Consider the following 21,486-nt stretch of genomic DNA (forward strand, 5'->3'; position numbering starts at 1 on the left):
ATATGCCTTGTTAACCACTTTTTCGACCTTCAACGATTTGTGGACATATACCCCCAAGGTCCCACTGCTCTTGCACCACATTAACAATTGTATCCTTTATTTTATATTGCCTCTCCTCGTTCTTCCTCCCAAAATGCATCAATTCACATTTCTCTGCATTGAATTTCATCAGTTATTGTCCACCCATTCCACCAACCTATATCCACTTGAAGACCATACCAGGGCAAATGACCAAGATGAGAAAGAGTAATAGTTTTAATGGACACAAGCATCAAAAGGAAAGTAAAGGAAAGACTTGCATTTATACTGTGGATTCCACAATCACAGGACATCTCAAATCACTTTAGAGCAAGTGAAGTACTTTTGAAGTGTAATCACTGTTGTAATGTAGGAAATGCGACAGCCTATTTGTACACAGCAAGCTCCCACAAACAGCAATGTGATAATGACCAGAAAATCTGTTTCTTGTGATGTTGATTGGGGGATAAAAATTGGCCAGGACTCTCCTGCTCTTCTTCAAAATATTTTACATCCATCTGAGTGTGCACGCAGACTTCAGTTTACATGTTGCCTGAAAAGCAGCACCTCTGACAGTGCAGCATTCCCTCAGTACTGCACTGCAGTGTCAACCTGGATTTTTTTGTACTAAAATTCCTGGAGTGGGACTTAAACCCAAAACCTCCTGAATTAGGAGCAGAAAGAGCAGTACCAACTGAGCCATGGTTGACACAAGAAAGCAGAGGTGAGTGAGTGGTTGAGTAGTTTGGTAGCTACAGAAATGTCATGGTGAATGGAGGGCCAAGGGCTAGATACTTGAGAATCTGAAAGTGCAATTTTAAGTGTCTTGGGGGAGAGTTTTTCCCAGAGAAAGACATAGAAGTGGGGTTGGGGGAGGGGAACAGTGAGGTGTTAGTGGAGACACATTTGCAGACATACATGAATACACATAAGTTCAGACTTTCTTAGGCAATACTGAAGCTAGCTTTTAATTCTTCTTGATTAATTTTGAAGTTAAAGTAGCATTTTATGGTGAATCAAAGCTTTAGCCCAAAAGCACCAGCTGACCAAACGCAGGGCCAGGAAATAATTTAATGTATTCACAGCACTGAATGGTAAGTGAATTATGTGGCAACGAGAACAAGCAGAAGACGTGGCAACTCTAGATAGAGTCCAGTTCAACATTGGTTTTGTGTTCTGGATTGGGTTCTGCAAGGTTTAAACTGCTGTGATGTTAGTGGGTCCCACCAAATAGTAAAAAAAGCATTCATTTGTCTCCTCCCTCCGATGCTCTCAGATAAAGAAGTTTTAGAAAGCTTCTATATATATATATATATATATATATATATAAATAATAGATGAAGGACAAGCTATTGCCGGTTTAAGTTTGAGGTGTTGATCTCTAGCTGTTTGTGGGTGTTCCCCTTTAAGCAGAGGTAAGTAAGCGTGCTGACTGCAGGCTGTGGGCGGGGATATGTCTTGATCCCACTTCATGGTGACATCAGGATTCAGAGCCCGCCTTATTAAGCAAACTGCGGGGCACATTGCAACAGAGAAACATTTAATTAGAGTCAGGATCCAGGACAAGTAGGAACGATAGAACGTAGTGTAGAGATATGTTGTGGTATTCACCGCTGCAGAGTCGGGGTAGTTAGTTGGAGAATTTGCGCCGGATTTCCTGTCCCGTGAAACTGACCAGGAGGTAGGTGAGTTTCAGACCCCGTTCAATGCTCGTTTTTTTTCCTCTCCCTCCTGTTAACCTATTGATGATTCCAGTATTTTTTTAAGATCACGCTTTGCTTTTTATCATTCTGTCATCTTTAAACGCTTCCTGCTTCTGCTCAAATTCGCGGCTAATTCCTTTGTTGTAACTACAATATTCTTCAAGATACAGGATATTTTGTATATTGTGGTGCTGGATGAACAGAACCCACTATAAATTATTAGCCCTGAGCCACTCCGATCATTTTAATGTATAACCTGAACTACAGCAAGAGTTTTACACCATTTCAAAACTTTTGTGATCACTTTCCGAAGAAACTATCTTTTGCAATAATGTTACAAGCGAATTTTTAAAAATACTAAAAAAGCCTATTTAGTATTAATTCCGGGGTTTTATATATTAGAATTCTACTTTCTATTTGGCTCTACTACCTTTATCACCGATATTAACGTTGTTTGCAGCTGAGTGGGGTCTGAGTCGGTGTGTAAAGTGACTGGATTTTGCTGTGGTTATATTAACCTGTTACCAGGATCTAACTCTTTTTGGTGTCAACCAATTAATGTTATCAGGATCTAGGTGGACACTCAACTGTACAGTGAACGTAGGGGGTTGTCCAGCCCATCATGTATGTCTTCTGATCAAATCGGGTTCCTCCACAGATAGCATTAAATCAGTTCTACAGCGAAACACTCAGCGCTGCCCGAGCGTCTGCTGATCGTTTTAAATAGTAGTTATTTTGGGAACTATTATATCAGTTCACTAATTCTAAATGTTTTGGAGAGTGCTTTTCAAATCCATGGGATGTCTTCCAGTGGTGTGATTGCTGCAGGCTTCAGTTATCAAAGGATTACTGAGGACAGGGCTGAAGGTCTGGAGTAAGTTAGAAACGCATCTCTTCCCACCTAGTTTCTCCTGAGACGAAAACCAGTTTTACCCTTCAGTCAACTGTAAGACAAGGTGTCCGTCTCTACTCTCAAACTGTTCAGTGACCGACGATTTAAAACGGCTACTCTCAGCTGCCCAGTTTTTAACGGTCTGTTTACAGGAACCAAACGATACAGTTTAACTAGTCTGGGCTCTGCTGTTACTGGACCTGTTCCAAAATACCCCTGTAAATTCCATTTTAAGATGATGATCAATTTCTAGCCCTCTGAAGCAGGGACTAGCTGTGAACATATGGCCCTAGTAAATTTAAAAACTGATGACAAACCATACATGGCTTCCCAGGCTGTACTGAGCTCCAACACTAACTGGATGAGAATATTTAGGTAGCAGCTCAAAGCATGTGTTCTGACACTGACCCAGAGTCCAATTGTCCTACAGATTTATGTCCCAGTTTCCTCACCAGTGTATGTATCCACTGTTGCTTATTGCTCCTTTCCCCGGTATTCCAATTGAGTAGCTGTTCTTAATGTTGGAAGGTAGGCATTAAATATCAACAGGTGTTTGGCTGTTGGGATGGAAGCATTATATCAGTGTCTGATACTGTCCTCACCTGCTATCTGCCAGTATCTCTAGCAGGGGTGACTAGATAGAGATTAAGAGTAGGAACACTGATTTCAACTACTCCTCCCCTATGGTAGTATGGTGGTTATGTTACTGGACTAATAATCCAGAGAATAAAACTCAAATCCATAGTTTTGTCTCACCACCCCCCCAAATCTGCCAGCCATGGCAGTTTGAAATCTTGATATTTTTTAAAACGTAAAGGTGTTCTTAAAAGGGAACTTAACACTACAATAAATAATAGCATATTATAATACTTAAAGAACTGTGTTTAATTTGGGAGCAAGAGCTGAGTGTCATTGGATTATAGAATCCTACAGCACAGAAGGAGACCATTCAGCCTATCATTTCCGTGTCAGCTCTTTCAGCTGTTCAATTAGTCCCCATAGCCCTGCAAATTTTTATTTTGAGTTATTAAAACTGCTGCTACTGACCTTTCATGGTACAGTTGACTGTCAAACCCTGCTTTCAGACAGGAAGTTTCACTATGAACATATTCAGTGGCCATAAGCTTGTGTGATTGAGGTTTTGTTTTTCCTGATGGGTCTCAATAAACTGGAACACCCACATTGGAATTGTAAGACATTATTGATGTTATTACTCACACCCTTTGTCATTGCTTCATCAAGACTAGTCATAAAAAGCACTGCTCAGGCAATGTAATGGAGATTAGAATGATGTACTCACACTAGGAAAGGAAATTGCAAGCTTCCCGACACTCCCAGGCGTGACAGACCTGCTATCGTGACAGACCTGCTATCAGCAGTCACAGTCACTACACTTTTTTCTCATTGGTTGGTTCATCTTTTGAGTCTGAAATAATGAAGACAAGCCCCTGGTGTAAACACTGAGGGTAACTGGGGCCAACCACTTTATAGATTTTGGCTACGATACTTAAAGTGAGGTATGGGGTTTAACATTTCAAGTTTTTTTTTTGAAGCTATAATAAGTGAAGTTTAAGTACCTACATTGCCAACGTAACAGAAATTAAGCATAGGGTTGCAAGGAAAACATCCAATTTGAAAAAATGAGTAACAGCCCCAGTATTGGCTGCAGTTTCCACTCAGTTAGGTTGCATCAAACTTGGTGAATTAAGTGGGACATGACAGTCTGGGCCACAAACATATCATTCAGCATCTGACAATCCCTATGATTTTGGAGTGTGTGTATGAGGATGAGATACAGCACTTGGGCAGTTTGAAGATGTGCATTTGCTTCTTTCAGTTCAGGATTCCTCGTGCTTTGTGTTCTGCCCTTGTGGGATTTTTTTTTCATCACCGATTTTGTTGCCAGCAGGCGCAGAATCTTGCCAAATCCCCTCTGGCATGTCACCCAAGTAGCCATACCTCACATGTGGGCCTAGACACTGTTGGCAAGCTATTTTATCATGATGAGTATGATTGTGTCCTCGCACAACATCCAGCAGAAGTTACCAGGTAATCAGGAGCAAGCACTTCAATATATTTTCCCTTACCTAATTGGCAATGTTCGTTATTCTCCAAACATCATCCCTCCTACCTCCACCAGCAGATAGCATTGGATATTTAAAGTGTAATTCTGAAGAAACAGGCATTTGTTACAAAGCCAGTTGCAAGAAATGTGCAATAATCATGTCCTTATTTGGGTTGCAAATACCTGGAGGGAGCCACGTGACCTTATTTACAATCCCTGGTGTGGTGTGCCCACTAACACAATGCCTGTGCCTTCTCTAAGATCTCTGGGTAACTCTGGATGGGCAATAAATGCTGGCCTTGCCAACAAATCGCACATCCCAAAAATGATTTTAAAAATACGCATTTGTATACTGCCTGAATTAGCAGTTTATTCATTAAACAACACTTGCTTAAAGTTTTTAAATTTCACCCATTTCCAACCTTACAGTATAAAACCAGAAACAAAAACAGAAAATGCTGGAAAAATTCAGCAGATCTAGCAGCATCTGTGGAGAGAGAAACAGAGTTAACATTTCAAGTTTGTATGACCCTTCCTCAGACCCTTCTTTCAGATTTCCAGTATCCGCAGTATTTTGCTTTTATCTTACAATATAAAGCTTTGCATCAATCAGGTTGTGCCTTGGTATTGTACAGAATAAGCAGGATGCCATAATTAAACCGTAGCAGTGGCAGAGTCAATCAAAATATGTGCAAATATTCCCTAAAGTGAAGGAGATTCTGACCACTGTTGAATGATCCTAAACCACTGATCATTTCTGACCAACTAAACATTGACATGTTTTTCCACATTAGAAAATTTCACCCTCGACCCTCACCATGGGACTCAGAATGTTCTGAGATTCAATGGTATCACACCGCCCAATCTGCGATATTCCCTCATGACGGTTCAATGGGTAAACACACATCACCTGTGTTATACAGATCAGCAGGCCTCGGTCTCTGGTCCTACCACCAGTCTGAGATGAGTTGGCCTCAATCTCAGCCTTGGCGACTTTGTGGGGTGCTGGGCTAGAGAGAGGCAAAAAATGAGCCAAAAGTGGGTGCCAGGTGAGGACAGTCCCAGGTCTAGCTGTGATACCCACACAGTTGAAATAACACTCTGGTCAATATTGTCATTCTACTGGGCAGTAAGTTGATGGTAGCTTAAATTGTTGCATTGTGCTTCCCAACCCATTTGTACCTCCCTTCATTTTCCTTGGGGGCTTCCTTATGGGTGGCCAGATCTTCACCTGTTTCATGCAGAAGCCTTATTCCAAGATGCTGGAAAGGGTTCAGGATAACAGTGGGCAAAGTGTGTAACACAGACATCCTGAAAGGAACCAATGCAGGCCATTTAAAGTAAAGCAAGATTCTGATGTGTATTTTTTAATATTAAAAGGAATGTGAATGCACCCTGTGGTTTCACATGATTATCCATACACCCCCTGTCCACGGAGAAAATCTCTGGTTCAGACTCTATGGTGCAGGCAGCAGAATTTCTACCTACATTACTCCAGTGAGAGGCAACACCTTCAACAGAAGCAGGGATATGAACCCGTTAGGAGCAGTGATTTAAAAAAAAAAATGTTAGCTACTAAATTTTTGTTTAGGGGTTGCATTCAGCACGGTGTAGACACTAGGGGTTGTGTCAATGGTAAGTGAAGGTCAGGGTGCATTTGCTGATGGAGATTGCCATTGGCTGAGTAGTGCTGTAGTGTCGCCATCCTTGGAGGTAGCAAGTACTGAGAAATAAAAAAGCTAGTTATATAAAATCCTGTTCGTGGTAGTGATCCTTGGCCACTAGGCAAGAGTGGTGGGAAAATAGGGTTTTAAGCAGTGGTAGATCAGGATGATAATCTGCAAATGTGTGTCCATTTATTTTAGTGGATGGATACCAAGAGCATGCTATAATTGTAAAATTTGTACAACTATCCTCTGCAGTATACGGGTGAGTCACACTACAGTAAAGACTTCCAGTTCTTGCCTGCACTGGTTCCGTTTCTGTATTGCTGTTCCTTCAGCAGACAAAATAAGACCCAGTTCAACCCTTTAGTGCCAACTGCAGCCTTCCCTTTCATCCAGGGCCCTCTGCTTTCTTTTGGGTAAAGATGGGGCTATGGACAGAGAGCCGTGGGCAAAAAATCTGAACACCTTTGCTTTAGTTTAAAATCTGCAAAGTATGATTGCTCACAATTAATCATAATGATAACTGGGAGACTTGCCCCCAGGGGCTGGAGAGACTTGCTGATGCTGCAGGTATACCGGCTGTGTGGGATGGAGTGACCTTCATAGGCTTGATTAGTCATTTTTCCATCTGTATTTTCTAATGGTTCTGCCACATGCTATGTACAGGAAATACAGACATACAAATTAGGGGCAGGAATAGGCCAGTTGGCCACTCCAGCCTGCTCTGCTATTCACTAAGATCATGGCTGGTCTGATTGTGGCCTCAGCTCCACATTCCACCTACCCCCGATAACCTTTGGCTCCCTTGTTAGTTAAGCATCTGTCTACCTCTGTCCTAAAAATATTCCATTGGCCTTAACTCCACTGCTCTCTGGGGAAGAGAATTCCAAAGATTCACAACCCTCTGAGAGAAAAAATTTCTTCTCATCTCCGTCTTAAATGGGAGACCCCCTATTTTTAAACTGTGTCCCTAGTTCTGGTCTCTCCCACAGGGGGAAACATCCTTTCAGCATCCACCCTGTCCAGTCCCCTCAGGATCTTATGTTTCGATAGGATCACCTCTCAATCTTCTGAATTCCAATGGATATAGGCCCAGCCTATCCAATCTTTCCTCCTAAGATAAACCCATCATCCCAGGTATCAGTCAAGTGAACCTTTTCTGAACTGCTTCTAATGCATTTATATTTTCTCTTAAATAAAGAGGCTCTAGATGTGGTCTCACCAACACCCTGTATAACTATAGAAAAACATCCCTACTTTTATATTCCATTTCCCTTGCAATAAACAAAAACATTCCATTTGCCTTCTTAATCACTTGCTGCACTTGCAGGTTAACTTTTTCTGATTCATGGACCAGAACACCCAGATCCCTCTGTACCTCAAGAGTTCTGCAATCTCTCCCCATTTAAATAATATGCTGCTTTTCTATTCTTGCTACCAAAGTGGACTAGTTCACATTTTCCTACATAATACTCCCTTCTGCCAAATTTTTGCCCACTTACTTAATCTATCCATGTCCTTTTACAGATTCTTTATGTCCTCTTCACAACATACTTTCCTACCTATCTTTGTGTCATCAGCAAATTTAGCAACCATACATACGGTTCCTTCATCAAAGCCATTGATATAGATTGTAGATAGTTGAGGCCCTAGCACTGATCCCTGTGACACTCCACTTGTTACATCCCGAAAGACCCATTTATCCCTACTCTCTTCTTCCTGTTAGCTAACCAATCCTCGATGCATGCTAATTTGTTACCCCTTTACCATGAGCTCCTATTTTGCAAAGTAACCTTTGATGTGGCACCTTGTTAAATGCCTTCTGGAAATCTAATTCAGCACATCCACAGGTTCCTCCTTATCCAGGTTGCTTGTTGCTTCCTCAAAGAATTCCAACAAATTAGTCAAACATGACTTCCTTTTCGTAAAACCACATTGACTCTGCTTGATTGCATTGAGATTTACTAAGTGCCCACTGTAACCTCCTTAATAATAGATTCCAGCAATTTCCCTATGACAGATTTTAAGCTAACTGGTTTATAGTTTCCTGCTTTCTGCCCCCTTCTTTTCTTGAATAGAGGAGTCACATTCGCTATTTTACAATCTGATGGGACCTTTCCAGAATTTAGGCAATTTTGGAAAATTAAACCCAATGTATCTACTACCTCAGCAGCCACTTCTTTTAAGATCTACGATGAAGTCCATCAGAACCTGGGGACTTGTCAGCTTTTAGTTCTAATAATTATCACAGTAACCTTTCCCTGGCGATTGTAATTGTTTTAAGTTCCTCCCTCCTTTTCACCTCCCTGATTCACAACTGTATCCTTTACAATGATGACAGACGCAAAATATAAGACCATAAGACGTAGGAGCAGAATTAGGCCATTTGGCCCATCGAGTCTGCTCTGCCATTCAATGAGATCATGGCTGATCTGATAATCCTCAACTCCACTTTCCTGCCTTTTCCCCATTACCCTTGATTCCCTTAATGATTAAAAATCTGTCTATCTCCGCCTTGAATATAGTTAACGACCCAGCTGCTACAGCCCTCTGCGGTATAGAATTCCACAGATTAACTACCCTCAGAGAAGAAATTTCCCCTCATCCCTGTTTTAAATGGGTGACACCTTACTCTTGAGATTATGCCCTCTGGTCCTAGACTCTCCCACAAGGGGAAACAACCTCTCAGCATCGACCCTGTCAAGCCCTCTAAGAATCAATAAGGTCACCTCTCATTCTTCTAAACTCCAATGAGTACAGGCTTATCCTCTCCTCAGAAGAAAATCCTTCCATACCCGGAATCAACCTAGCGAACCTTCTCTGGACAGCCTCAAATGCCAGTATATGTTTCCTTTGATAAGGGGACCAAAACTGTTCACCGTATTCTCGGTGTGGTTTAACTAGTGCCCTGTATAGCTTTAGCAAGACTTCCCTATTTTTATACTCCATTCCCTTTGAAATAAAGGCCAACATTCCATTTGCCTTCCCTATTACCTGTTGAACTTGTATGTTAACTTTTTGGGATTCATGCACAAGGACTCCCAAATCCCTCTGTGCAGCAACCTTCTGCAGTCTTTCTCCATTTAAATACTATTCAGCTACTCTATTCTCCTGCCAAAGTGCATAACCTCACATTTTCCCACATTAAATTCCATCTGCCACTTTTTTGCCCACTCACCTAACCTGTCCATATGGTCCTCTGTAGATTCCTTGTGTCATCCTCACCACTTGCCTTTCCACCTATTTTTGTGGTGATGATAATACATTCACTTCCCTCATCTAAGTCATTAATATATATTGTAAATGATTGAGGCCCCAGCACTGATCCCTGTTGCACTGCACAAGTTACAGGTTGCCATCCTGAAAATGCCCCCCTTGACCAACTCTTTGTCGTCTTCTATTAGTGAGGCAATCCTCTATCCATGCTAATATACTACCCCCAACACCATGGGCTCTTATCTTATTAAGTAGCCTTACGTGCAGTACCTTATCGAATGCCTTTTCTAAATCCAAATATATTACATCTACTGGTTCCCCTTTATCTATCCTGCTAGTTACCTCCTCAAAAGAATTCTAATAAATTTGTCAGGCATGATTTCCCATTCATGAAGCCATGCTGACTAGATAGAGATTAAGATTAGATTATGTAATTCTAAATGCTCTGTTATTACATCTTTTATAATAAGCTCTAACATTTTCCCAATGACAGATGTTAAGCTAACTGGCCCATAGTTACCTGTTTCTTGTCTCCCTCCCTTTTCGAATAAGGGTGTTACATTGGCAGTTTTCCAATCCTCTGTTCAATTAATTCGCCATTTCCTTATTTTCCATTATTAATTCCTCATTCTCTCTCTAAAGCTCACTTTACTTAGTCTGCTTTTTAAATACCTCTAGAAACTCTTATTATCTATTTTTATATTTCTAGCTACTTTTCTCTTGTACTCTAATTTCTCCCTCCTTATTAATCTTTTAGTCATTCTTTGCTGTTTTTTATCATCTGTCCAACCTTCTGACCTGCCACTCATCTTTGTGGAATTATACATTTTTTCTTTCAGTTTAATACTATCTTTGGCTTCTTTAGTTAGCATTGCTGATAAAAGAGAATTTTTGTCAAAGCTTTTCATTTTGCACTCATCAGGACAATTTGCAAGAAAATGCCAATGTCAGGGGGAAACAACATATTTATACTGTATGAGAAGAGAGTGCTGTTTGGTTGGCAAGTGGACTCTGATTAGTAGAAGTGTTGCCATTGGTATTTTCTTGCAAATTGTCCTGATGAATGCAAGCAAAAAAGCTTTGACATAAAATGTCTCTTTTTTTCAGTGATACTCAAGTAGTGTATTACCAAACGACTATTATTTAGTTAGCCACAGGCAGTGCCCTTGTCTTAAGAGTCTTTTTTTCTCATTGGAATGTATCTTTTCTGAGTATTCTGAAATATCTCCTTAAATGTCTACCACTGCATCCCTGCTGACCTATCCTTTAACCTGATTTCCCAGTTCATTTTAGCTTTAGTCTTCATGCCCTCATCATTGCCCTTATTTTAGTTTAAAACACTAGTCTTAGATCCACTTCCCTCTCCCTCAAACTCAATCATAGTATGATCACTGCTACCTAGGGGCACCTTCACTGAGGTCAGTAATTAATCCTGTCTCATTGCGCAGATCTAGAATATCCTGCTCTCTGGTTGGTGCTAAGACATGCTGCTCTAAGAAACTGTCCTGAAAACACTCTATGAACTCATCATCCAGGCTACCTTTGCCTTTCTGATTTGTCCAATCTGTATGCAGATTGAAATCACCCACAATTACTTACAAGCCCCCATTATTTCTTCCCGTATACCCTTTCCTACAGTGTGGTTACTGTTAGGGAGCCTATAAACCACTCCCACAAGTGACTTCTTATTTACCGTTTCTCATCTCTGCCTAAACTGATTATACATCTTGATCTCCAGAACTAAGATCATACTGGTATAACGTACCAATGCCATCCTTAATTAACAGAGATACGCTTCCACCTTTTCCTAGCTTCCTATCCCTCCTAAATGTCATGTACCCTTGAATATTCTGGTCCCAGTCTTTGTGATCCTGCAGTCATGTTCTGTAATAGCTATCAGATCATACATATTTATTTCTATCTGTGCTGTCAATTCATCTCTAGAATTTCTAGCTGGTTATGTACAGTGACCAGTTTGTGTTCTTGATCACTGTGCCACTTACGAACTGCTAATTAGAATGTAGAAACATTTTGTTAGCTTAACCTCCTGAGTAAGAGTGCTTTGCAATCCCTCCATCTCACTTTCTCACTGCGTCCCTCAACCCCACATAGTCACCTTTTCCCTATTTCTCTCTCTCCACTAACATTCCTAACTGTCTCTTGACATCAGTTATACTGACATCAGTTATACTGTCCTTTCATGCCCTTTCTTATTCTATGACTCAGTTTTCCCCTTCTATGTCAATATTCCTCTCTTTGCTCCCAACATCCTCATTTTTAACAGATTTAATTCTCATGCAAACTCATCTGACAGAAAGGAAATGAGGTCACTTCTCCAGCAGACAGTCTATTGCAGTGTCACAGTTATGTGCCACTCCCTCTAACATCCCTGCCCTCTCTACCAAAAGGTCACTCTCTGTCTGAATTTAGAATATTGAAATTTATGGTTCTTACCTTACAAAGTCTGGTGCTTTTTATCAGTGAAGTTCCTTTAAAGCCTCTCCAACAGTATAAATTATCAGATACCCTAGCAAATAACTTAATTTTGGAATTTTCTTTATGTAAAATAATTGGCATCTGACTGTTTCAACCGTTAATATCAGGGCTGAATGATCCAGTTGAAGAGCAGTCTGCATTTGGAATGTAACTGGTCTCACACCATGAAAGTAGTCAGACAAGAACCTCTTGCCTCCTCCTAACTCTCGATCTTTCTACTTCTCTATTATATGAATATCATTATGGCCAGCACTCCTTTCTACTTTCATGTCTTGTTCCTCTCATGATCTTAATCCATCATCCTGCACACTTTTCATCCTCCCTGTGTTGAAATCAAGCCTCATTGCGCTGAATCCCACTCCATTCCAGGATCTCAACTTGTGGAATTTGTCCCCTATTGGTGGTGGGGATGTTAACAGATGTGTTGGTAAATCAAAGGGGTGGATGCTGGATGACAGCATGAAGCTTCATTCTAGTATGAGTTCTGGTCCTTCAAATGTTTTACAGCTCCTGTATTCTGACTTTAACTCACTTTATCTGAAATTTTCCAGTTTTTAAAATAAATTATTAACATTATAACTATTTTTATCCTCCCAAATTTTCTCTGCTCTTCGAAGTCCAACATCATACATGGTCAGAAAAACCATAGTGCATCTCATAAAGCATCCACGCCATCACCCCACAATAACATAAAGTGTGGTTGTTTAATACTGTTTCCAAGGGACCCATCTATCCAATCTGATCCTGTTTGTGTAAATATTGAGTTCATGGTATGTCAAACAAAACAAATTTCTGAAAAATGAAGGCAGGTCTGTCAGTATTTATAAAGAGAAAGGATGGGCTAATGTTATAGATGCTTACCTTTTTCATCAGAAGCCAAATGTGGTATCCTAAAAGGGAGCCTCACCAACTGATGTATCTTGATGGGGTAGGGTGAATCCTGCAGTCTGTTAGCTGTGACATTATTGAGGAAGAATAAATCAATGAATAATTCCAGAATCCCCTCTCTCTTTGTCAAGAAATGCAATACCCTGTTAACTTGAGAACACAGAGACTTTAAAGGATTGGTGCATTCCCAAAATTGTCACCATGTCGAGCGCTGGACTAGCAGCACAGGAGATTCGCAATCCACTGAGTAACTGCTTCATGTGCGGCAGTCACGATGTCATCAATGCCAAAAGTTGCTGGAATCAATCAAGCACCTTGGACAAGTGAGTACCTTAACACAGCACCATTTGGAATTGAGAGGGGGCATCTTAAGATTTCTTTGAGGCAGAGAGATATCAAATTGAGGGAGGCCATGTAGTGTTAGTATGGCTTCTAAAAGACTTGGTAAAAGTAATCGATGAGATGTCTTGACAAACTTAAGGTCTATGAATATCAAGGTTAAAACACTAATATGGTGGTGTTGGATCTGTGCTAGGACCCCCCTCCTGTCCTTGGTGGGGTGTTTAGGAGGCTGCCCTGGGGGTCTTTGAGATTACAGTTACAATGCAAAAGTGATTAAATTCATGTATAACGCCAAACTCAGGGACTCTGTAGAGATGGACATGGTCTTGTGCAAAAGAAAACCTTAATTGGGTTTGCATCTGGGCTGATCAGAGGTAAATAAAGTTCAGTGAAAACAAGTGTAGGTACTGCATCCCAGGAGAATGAATGGGAACCATATACAATCCATGGCTGAAGAAGAATTTGGCAAGAAGGAGGTAGAGAGTTGTAATATTGATTTATTGGTCATGTTTTATCTAAACACGATAAGTAGAATGCTGGGAAATATTGCCACATCATTTGAGTTTGTATCTGCAGGGGCCATAATGACACTATAAATAAAGGACCCTGGTCAGGACTCATTTAGAGTACTGGGTTCAGTTCTAGGTATAACACAAGGGGTTTTTGCAGTATAGAGCAGAATAACAGAACCTATCCCTGGAATCATAGGAGATTAGCTCTAAAGATAAACTCAGACTCTTAAGCCTTTAAAAGAGGTATTTAACAGGAAAGAACTAAATCTGAATATTACGATTGGGTTCCCCACAGTACAGGATCAGGAAGTACTGCTTTACTTGGAATAATTGTTGGCTGGATTGAGGCCACCTGGTGGGGCCAGAACACTGGGCTCATTTGAGAAGTAATTGGAGTCATAATGGGGAGAGGTGGATGGGAATTTCTGTCCTGGATGTATAGAATCAAAGGGGCTGAAAGGCCTTTTGTAGTCTGAAATATTCTAGTGATTGGAGGTTCACTCAGACATCGTGATGAACATTGTGTTTTTCTGTGATTTCAGCATCTACTATACGGACCCCACAGCTATGACCTGCGCTTTGAATGCTGCTCCCCATCAACAGCCCTACATCATAACTTCAACCAACCGTATGTATCCCATCCCAATGGAGTACACTCATCAAAGTCTAAGAATTAGAATTATTTTGTTTTGAAAAGAAACTGGTGTCAGTAAAAGTGACTGTGAAGCTGTCAGATTGTCATACAAACCCTAACTAGCTCACTAATATCCTTGAGGGAAGAAAACCTGCCATTCTTACCTGGTCTGATCTATAATGTGACTGCAGTACCACAGCAAAATGGTTGATTTAATTGTCTTTTGAAGTGGCTAGCATATCACTCGGTTGCATCAAAACCCGCTACCAATGATTCAAGAAGAGTCGACACCAACTTTTCAGAACAACTAGCATTGGACAATAAATAACAGCCTTGCTGGTGCTGTGCCGACCACAAAACTGAATTTAAATGTTAAAATCTGTGTATTTAAATAACTGCTTTTGTTCCCTCATGCCTCAGTGAGTAAGCTCCTACCTGTTGTAATATTTATCCATACAGACTGGCAAAGTCACAGGCTTTGTGCCTGGTTCTATGCTAAGTCAGCTTATCTCCATTCAGCTTTACCATTGACATTTATGCTTCTGACGAGGGCTTCTGCTAATGATCGCTGTCCAGTGATTCATTGAACCACATGCTGGCACTCTTGGCCAGGCTCACACATGAAGAATGGTTGCTTTAGTGGAGCTGTGGAGCCCAGACCCCAGAAAAAGCCTGAGCCTTTGGAAGCCAGGGGGGAAAAAATGGTGTTACAAGCATTTAAATTTTTAAAATTATTTTTTCCTCCTCCAGCAGGGCAAGAAATTGAGCCGCTTGGGCTGAACAGCCACTGTTGTTTTGGGAGTTGCCTCAGATCAACCTTCCACAAGCTGAGGCCACCTCCTCTGAAAATGCCCAACAGCGAGGAACCATTTGTACAGTCGGAGAAAGATCAGCTGCTCTCCCCGTTTAAGAGACTCTCTGTGAATAGCACTATACTGTCACCACCTCAAACACCAGTGAAAGGGGTAACTCCACCAACTAATTCTGGGTGTACCAGTGACCGAAGCTCTAAGCCACTCCCTCCGCTGCCTGTCACTGGTGATGTGCCTTTCGACGATGTTGACAGTGAGGTCGAATCCATTACGAGCTCTGAAACTGACTCCCTTTTGCAGGACTGCAGGCCGCTGAGCTTCAGGTACAGTATTCCAAGCAGAAGGAGCTTCCGTGGGTGTGGGCAGACCAACTATGCCTACTCAGAAAGTGTTAACAGCACTGGGTTGTTAACAAGTTGTCATATGGTGAAAGATACTAACCTGGAAAACATAGAGGTTGCTGAGAAACCTGTTCAGCCTCACCGCAAATTACGACGTTCACATTCAGGTCCTGCTGGATCTTACAACAAACCTGTTGTGTTGAAGAATCAAACCTGCTTATTACGCTTATCACCAAACTCCAGCAAGGTGAAGCCTGAGGTCCCTCCTCGAGTCCCCATACCCCCACGGCCAGTGAAACATGATTACCGGAGATGGTCTGCAGAGGTGATGTCAGGCATGTACTGTGACGAGGACAGGCCACCAAAGGTTCCTCCACGGGAACCTTTGTCCAGAAATAACTCGCGCACCCCAAGTCCTAAAAGCCTCCCGGCCTACCTCAATGGAGTGATGCCACCCACACGAAGCTTTGCACCTGATCCTAAATATGTCAGCAACAAAGTCCTGCAGCGGCAGAGCAATGATGCGGCAGGCACAAGGGTGCCATGCATTTTACCGATTATGGAAGATGGGAGGAAGGTGAGCTCTACACACTACTACCTGCTCCCTGAGAGGCCTCCCTACCTGGACAAGTTTCAGAAATACTTTGTGGAGGCCCAGGGCACATAGGAATCAAATGATTGCACAGCAGAGAGCTTCAAGACATTTGCATTGACCAAGCCGGAGACAGTAAAACGGAAACCTGTTGCCTATGTAGAATCTCCTTAGATTTTAATGTCTCTCAGAGGGTCAACAAAAAAATGGCAACAGCAAGGGATAGTCCCAGGATAATCAAGGCCATTGGTTTGCAGTTTCCATAGAAAAATAGATGGAATCACAGAATGTGATCTCAAAACCAGCAAAAATTCAATGTAATAAAAGTGGAATTTAACTTATCAGTCACTGCAAAACCCGAGGCCCTTGAACCAGTCAGTGTCCAGGTTGCCTGTACAGTAGTTTTACAGTAGACCTTTTCACCAGAACGTTTCATGATTGGTGTTGTTTTTATTGCACTTTATCTACTTTTTGGAACTTTGCAACAGACAGTGAACCAGGCACAACACATTGAGCACAATGCCTTATACCTCGGAGAAAGCATAACATTCATTTCGGACGTGGAGGCCCTTCCCAGGCAGTGAATCTCATGTGAAATAAGCAAAACACAATCAAGACTATATTTTTATGACCGAAACTTTTGTGATTTATTATCTAACTGTCCAGAGACTCTTGTGAGTAAGAACTGCAACAATTGTTAGTGGGCAGTGTACAGATGATCATGCTTAATATCAATCCAGCTCAGGGATGCTCAATGAAGGTCACCTCTCACTTAACTATTTTAAGTGAAAAGTATTATGCTAAAGTGAAGGGATTTGATTAAAAGTTTTTAAGCACAGAAACTGCCACAAGTTCATGTCTCTGCCCCTTTATCCCCCTCCCCAATAATTCACAGCATGTGTGTTGGGGAGGTGAAGCAGCCGATGGTCAGAGAGAATGGAGTCAGTGATCCATTTTGTTAAAAGTTTAATAATCTTTTCACTGTCATTTCTGCCTCTGCGCCTGAGGGTGTGCCCTTCCTGTTTTGAGTGGAACTGATACAGCCATGAATGCAGCACGGGAGGATGGGCTTGTCTTATTAGGTATCTGTTCATAATCTGGTGTTCGCTATTCGTCAGCACTAGTCGTTTACCTACACTTTTTAAGGTACACCCAAAACAGCATCTGCATTTTAAAAATGTAAACCTACAAAAGGTTACAGATGGTCACCTTTAGGGCAGGAGATTGTTGGCATGTGTTCCACCGACTGCCCTCAGGTGCCATACCCAAGTGCCCATTCTACATGTGATTGTGACTCATTGGCCAGCAGGGCATCACAGTTCAGCCTAATCCTGCCCTTGTGTGTTCCTAAATAGTGATTAGCTGCAGGGCCCTTGGCTCCCTACCAGCAGCAGTGAAGTCCATAGTAGCCAGCAACTACTTCCCAGAAGTTCCTGCTTTCACTATTGGGTGCTATTTGGGGATGGATATGGTTTGTTCATGTGGCTCATGTGCTGCCCTTTAAGCCTGCAGATGATCCAAGGCTTGGCCTCCTCCTGAGTCAGCACTTAGTGTAAGCTAAGAGTGGACTGGAAGGGAGGAGAGACAAGGAAAAAATATTCAGAAAGAGGTGACTGTGATGATGTTGGACCTTCCCATCCCAACGTTAAAGCTCCCTGCCAGTTGGTACTGAGATGCAAGGCAGCTTCAGCCACAGGCTGTCTCAGAACTCAAACAACCCCCTCATAGACATGGGGAATTGAGTTAAATGGGGAACAAGGAGACCCGTGAATAAACAGTAGGCTACTAAAATAGAACAAAATGGGGTGGGCGATGAAGGGCAGTATGGTGAGAGACTCAGTACTAACCTGCAGATCAGTTTATATGATAGATGACTAGGGAACTACATGAAGGATCAGTGCAGTTGCTTGTGTTTGAGAATAGTTTTACATGTTAGTGACTCAATTAACTGCATGTAACATAAATGAAGGCCTATAATTCCGCTCTTGTATCATTGGCTGTAACGTATCGTATTTCTATAATATTTGTTGAAATGCCGCAGAATGATGTTTGTTCCTGTGGTCTGCGCAGTATTATTGGGATATCATTAATTACATTATTTTAAAAAATCCTTTCCTAATGTCTATTTTTATTCAATTGTTTTGTGTTGTTTAACAAATAGTGCTGCCTGTAAACAACTCAACTGTCCCAACAAAAGTTGGGAGATTTCTTGCTACTGTGACAGTCTTACTGACCTAAACCCAATGCATGATAAACAATTCACCTACCCACTGCTCAACCTCAGTTCACCCACAGTGATGCAGGATAAATATCTGCCCTCCGTGTGTTATAGAATTTCTGTTCTGTTCTCTTGTAATCTAATTGGCAAGTAATATAACATATTACTGATATGTAACAGGGTAGGCTCTTTAACATGGACAAGCTGGATAGTGTCCAAAAGGAATGTTCCCCTATGTCTATGTATCAGAGACGTTTTTTTTAATTCATTCATGGGATGTGGGCATCACTGGCTAGGCCAGCATTTATTACCCATTCCTGATTACCCTTGTTCAGATGGCAGTTAAGAGTCAACTTGCTGTGGATTTGGAGTCACATATAGGCCAGACCAAGTAAGGACAACACATTATTGAACCTGATGGGTTTTTACAACAATGGTTTCATGGTCATCATTAGACTTTTATTTCCAGTTTTTTTTATTGAATTCAAATTCCACCATCTGCCATGGTGGAATTCGAACCCTGGCCCTCAGAGCATTACCCTGGGTCTCTGGATTATTAGTCTAGCATTAATACCACTACGCCATCGCCTCCGCCTCCCCATGAAGCACATACTTGAGCCAAACGGTTCCGGACAAGAATGAATGGTTCCCTTTGTCCAGTGCCCAGTGTGTACTGGGAAGGAGATATGTTGCTCTATCTTGTATTGCTGAAGGAATCCAATTTGACAGGGTTAGGCTAAGTGCAGTCCTGAGGAGCATGTGTAACAAAATCCAGGAATGTTTACACCTGTGAAATTGAAGATAGCTTCTTGGTAACTAAATGGCCAGGGACCCATAAACCTTTTTCATAGCTAAACTCCATATCACTATAGCCCTCAAGCACACCTTCTCATCTTACCACTTAACCCAACCATCTCCGTTTCCATTCTATATTGTTCACTCACCAAGCTATTAATATCTAATTGACATAAGACTGTGCTCATTTAACAACAATTAAGCCTTAAAGAGGGGCACATCTTCACCTTAGCAGTAGCAACAATTCAAACTTATATTATAATCTGATTACACATTGCAGCAGAATACTACACTGAGCATTATACAGTCATAGAGTCATTATGGCATATAAAGAGGCTATTCAGCCCATCAAGCCCAAGTTGGCTCTCTGCAGAGCAATCCAGTCAATCCTATTCCCCCAATCTATCCCTGTAGCCCTGCAAGTTTATTTCCCTCGAGTGCCTGTCCAATTTCCTTTTAAAATCATTAATTGTCTTCACTTCCACCATCTTCGTTGGCAGCAAGTTCCAGGTCATTACCACTCACTGCGTAAAAACATTCTTCCTCACATCCCTCTAGCAACTCTTGCCCAAAACTTAAAATCTGTGACCCCTAGTCCTTGTACAATCAGCTATGTCTATTTTACCTTAATCTGTCATAATCTTGTACACATCTATCAAATCTTCCCTCAATCCCCTATGCTCCAAGAAGAAAAACCCCAGCTTCTCCTACTAACCTTGCAGCTAAAATCCCTCATTCCTGGAACCACTGCTGGTAAATTCTCTCTGTATCCTCTCAAGGACATCCATCCTAAAATGTAGTGACCAGAACTGGATGCAATACATTAGTTGTGGCCTAAGGTTCAGCATAACTTCTCTCTGTTTGTATTCAGTACCTCTAGTATGAAGCTGAAGATCCCATGTGCTTTGCTAATTACTCTCACAATATGTCTTGTCGCCTTCAAACGTTCACACACAGAACCTCTCAGTTGACTTATCTGAGATCATTGCTTGTATACAGGAGAATATTTCCTCTTTTTAGCTTTGCTCAGCCTGTCCCCATTTTCTACTTCAGCACACAGGTAGCAATACCCAACTGGCCTCTGTTCCCTGTGAAGTAGTGCACTGGATACAAGATGCCCTCTGACTTCCTCTTGTGTTTTAAGTTCAACTCCCACTCTCTTCTTTCCCCTATCCCTAACTCCACAATGGTCTAGGCCTGGGAACTCACACCAGTTGCTGAATGTGTGGAGAAAACGATAGCTTGACTCAGTTGATTACATGCCCCCCTCTGGAATCTCACCTAAGCAGCCATCCCTCAACATGTTAGACAGCATGTTGAATCATGATGGCCATTACAGCAAAATCTAATCCTTCACCAACAGTCAAGGAATTACCAGAAATTACAGCAAACGCCATTTGCAAGAGCTAGCTCTTCAAGTGGAGATGTCTGCTCTAATCCTAGTTCCCTTCCCTTTTCCTTCAGCTGGTGTCACTGGATAATGATGAGAGTGATTCTGACTAATTGATTACCTATCCCTCCCTCTCACAGAATATTGGAGCACTGAAATGAACTGTAGCTTCCAGTGGTGCTAGCACAAGTCAGGTTAAGCAACGTAGGCCCTTCCTAACTATGTGTAGACCCACCTAATTGCTGTTTTCACTTGTTAAGCCTGTGACAAGACACTAAGAGTCCTACTGTAATATTAGCTGAACTTTAGGAGTGCAGTAGCAGTGCTACTGATCCAATGTTTCGCTGGCAACAGATAAAGTTCATGAATAAACCTATTGATGCAGCCCATCATTGATGGCACTGATCATTAACAGCCTGCAAATGTTCAACAAGAGTCCCAAAAAGTAATCAACAAGTTCCACTCTGTTGGGCAGAGTCAAACTCATAAGCTACAGGAAGTGTCACATAATTAGCAGGAAAGCAGAGCAACACCGCAATTGCAGCCCTATCTAAAACCAATAGTCACTGGAAGGTGCTGAGGTCTAACAGGTTCAACCAACAGCTGGGGTTTAATATCCAGGCCCATAAGTGGAATTGACTGGATATACCCATAGGCAATTATAACGTATGCGCTCACAACACACTCATAGATACACAAGCTTATGCACAAAAAGTCTTTACAAGTAAATTAAGAAAAATATGGTGGCTAAGGGTACTGAGGGCCCTTTAAAGGCAGAGAAAGGTGATATTTTAATTGAAAATAAGGAAGCAGCAGATTTGCTAAATAGTTGTGTCGGTTTTCACAGTAGCAGAGGGTTAAAATACAGAGAAACAAAGAAAATTAAACATTAGAGGGGGGTACTT

The 21,486-nt window shown here is 41.6% G+C and overlaps 1 protein-coding gene across 6 annotated transcripts; it reads left to right on the top strand.

Moving 5' to 3' along the window:
* The first annotated feature begins 1,513 nt into the window (after positions 1-1,513).
* errfi1a (ERBB receptor feedback inhibitor 1a) lies at positions 1,514-18,288 on the top strand. Of its 6 annotated transcripts, none has more exons than XM_078557969.1 (5): positions 1,514-1,703; positions 4,520-4,662; positions 13,077-13,268; positions 14,342-14,427; positions 15,184-18,288. In XM_078557969.1, the coding sequence occupies exons 3-5, from the start codon at positions 13,147-13,149 to the stop codon at positions 16,251-16,253; spliced, it is 1,278 nt and encodes a 425-aa protein (XP_078414095.1). In that variant the 5' UTR covers positions 1,514-1,703; positions 4,520-4,662; positions 13,077-13,146; the 3' UTR covers positions 16,254-18,288. The 6 variants fall into 6 exon arrangements, with proteins under 6 accessions (XP_078414095.1, XP_078414096.1, XP_078414093.1 ...); XM_078557970.1 differs by having other exon boundaries at positions 1,514-1,699; XM_078557967.1 differs by lacking the exon at positions 4,520-4,662 and having other exon boundaries at positions 1,515-1,703.
* The last annotated feature ends 3,198 nt before the right edge of the window (positions 18,289-21,486 follow it).

Source organism: Cetorhinus maximus, chromosome 15, assembly GCF_964194155.1.
Source record: "Cetorhinus maximus chromosome 15, sCetMax3.hap1.1, whole genome shotgun sequence".
Taxonomy (NCBI): domain Eukaryota; kingdom Metazoa; phylum Chordata; class Chondrichthyes; order Lamniformes; family Cetorhinidae; genus Cetorhinus; species Cetorhinus maximus.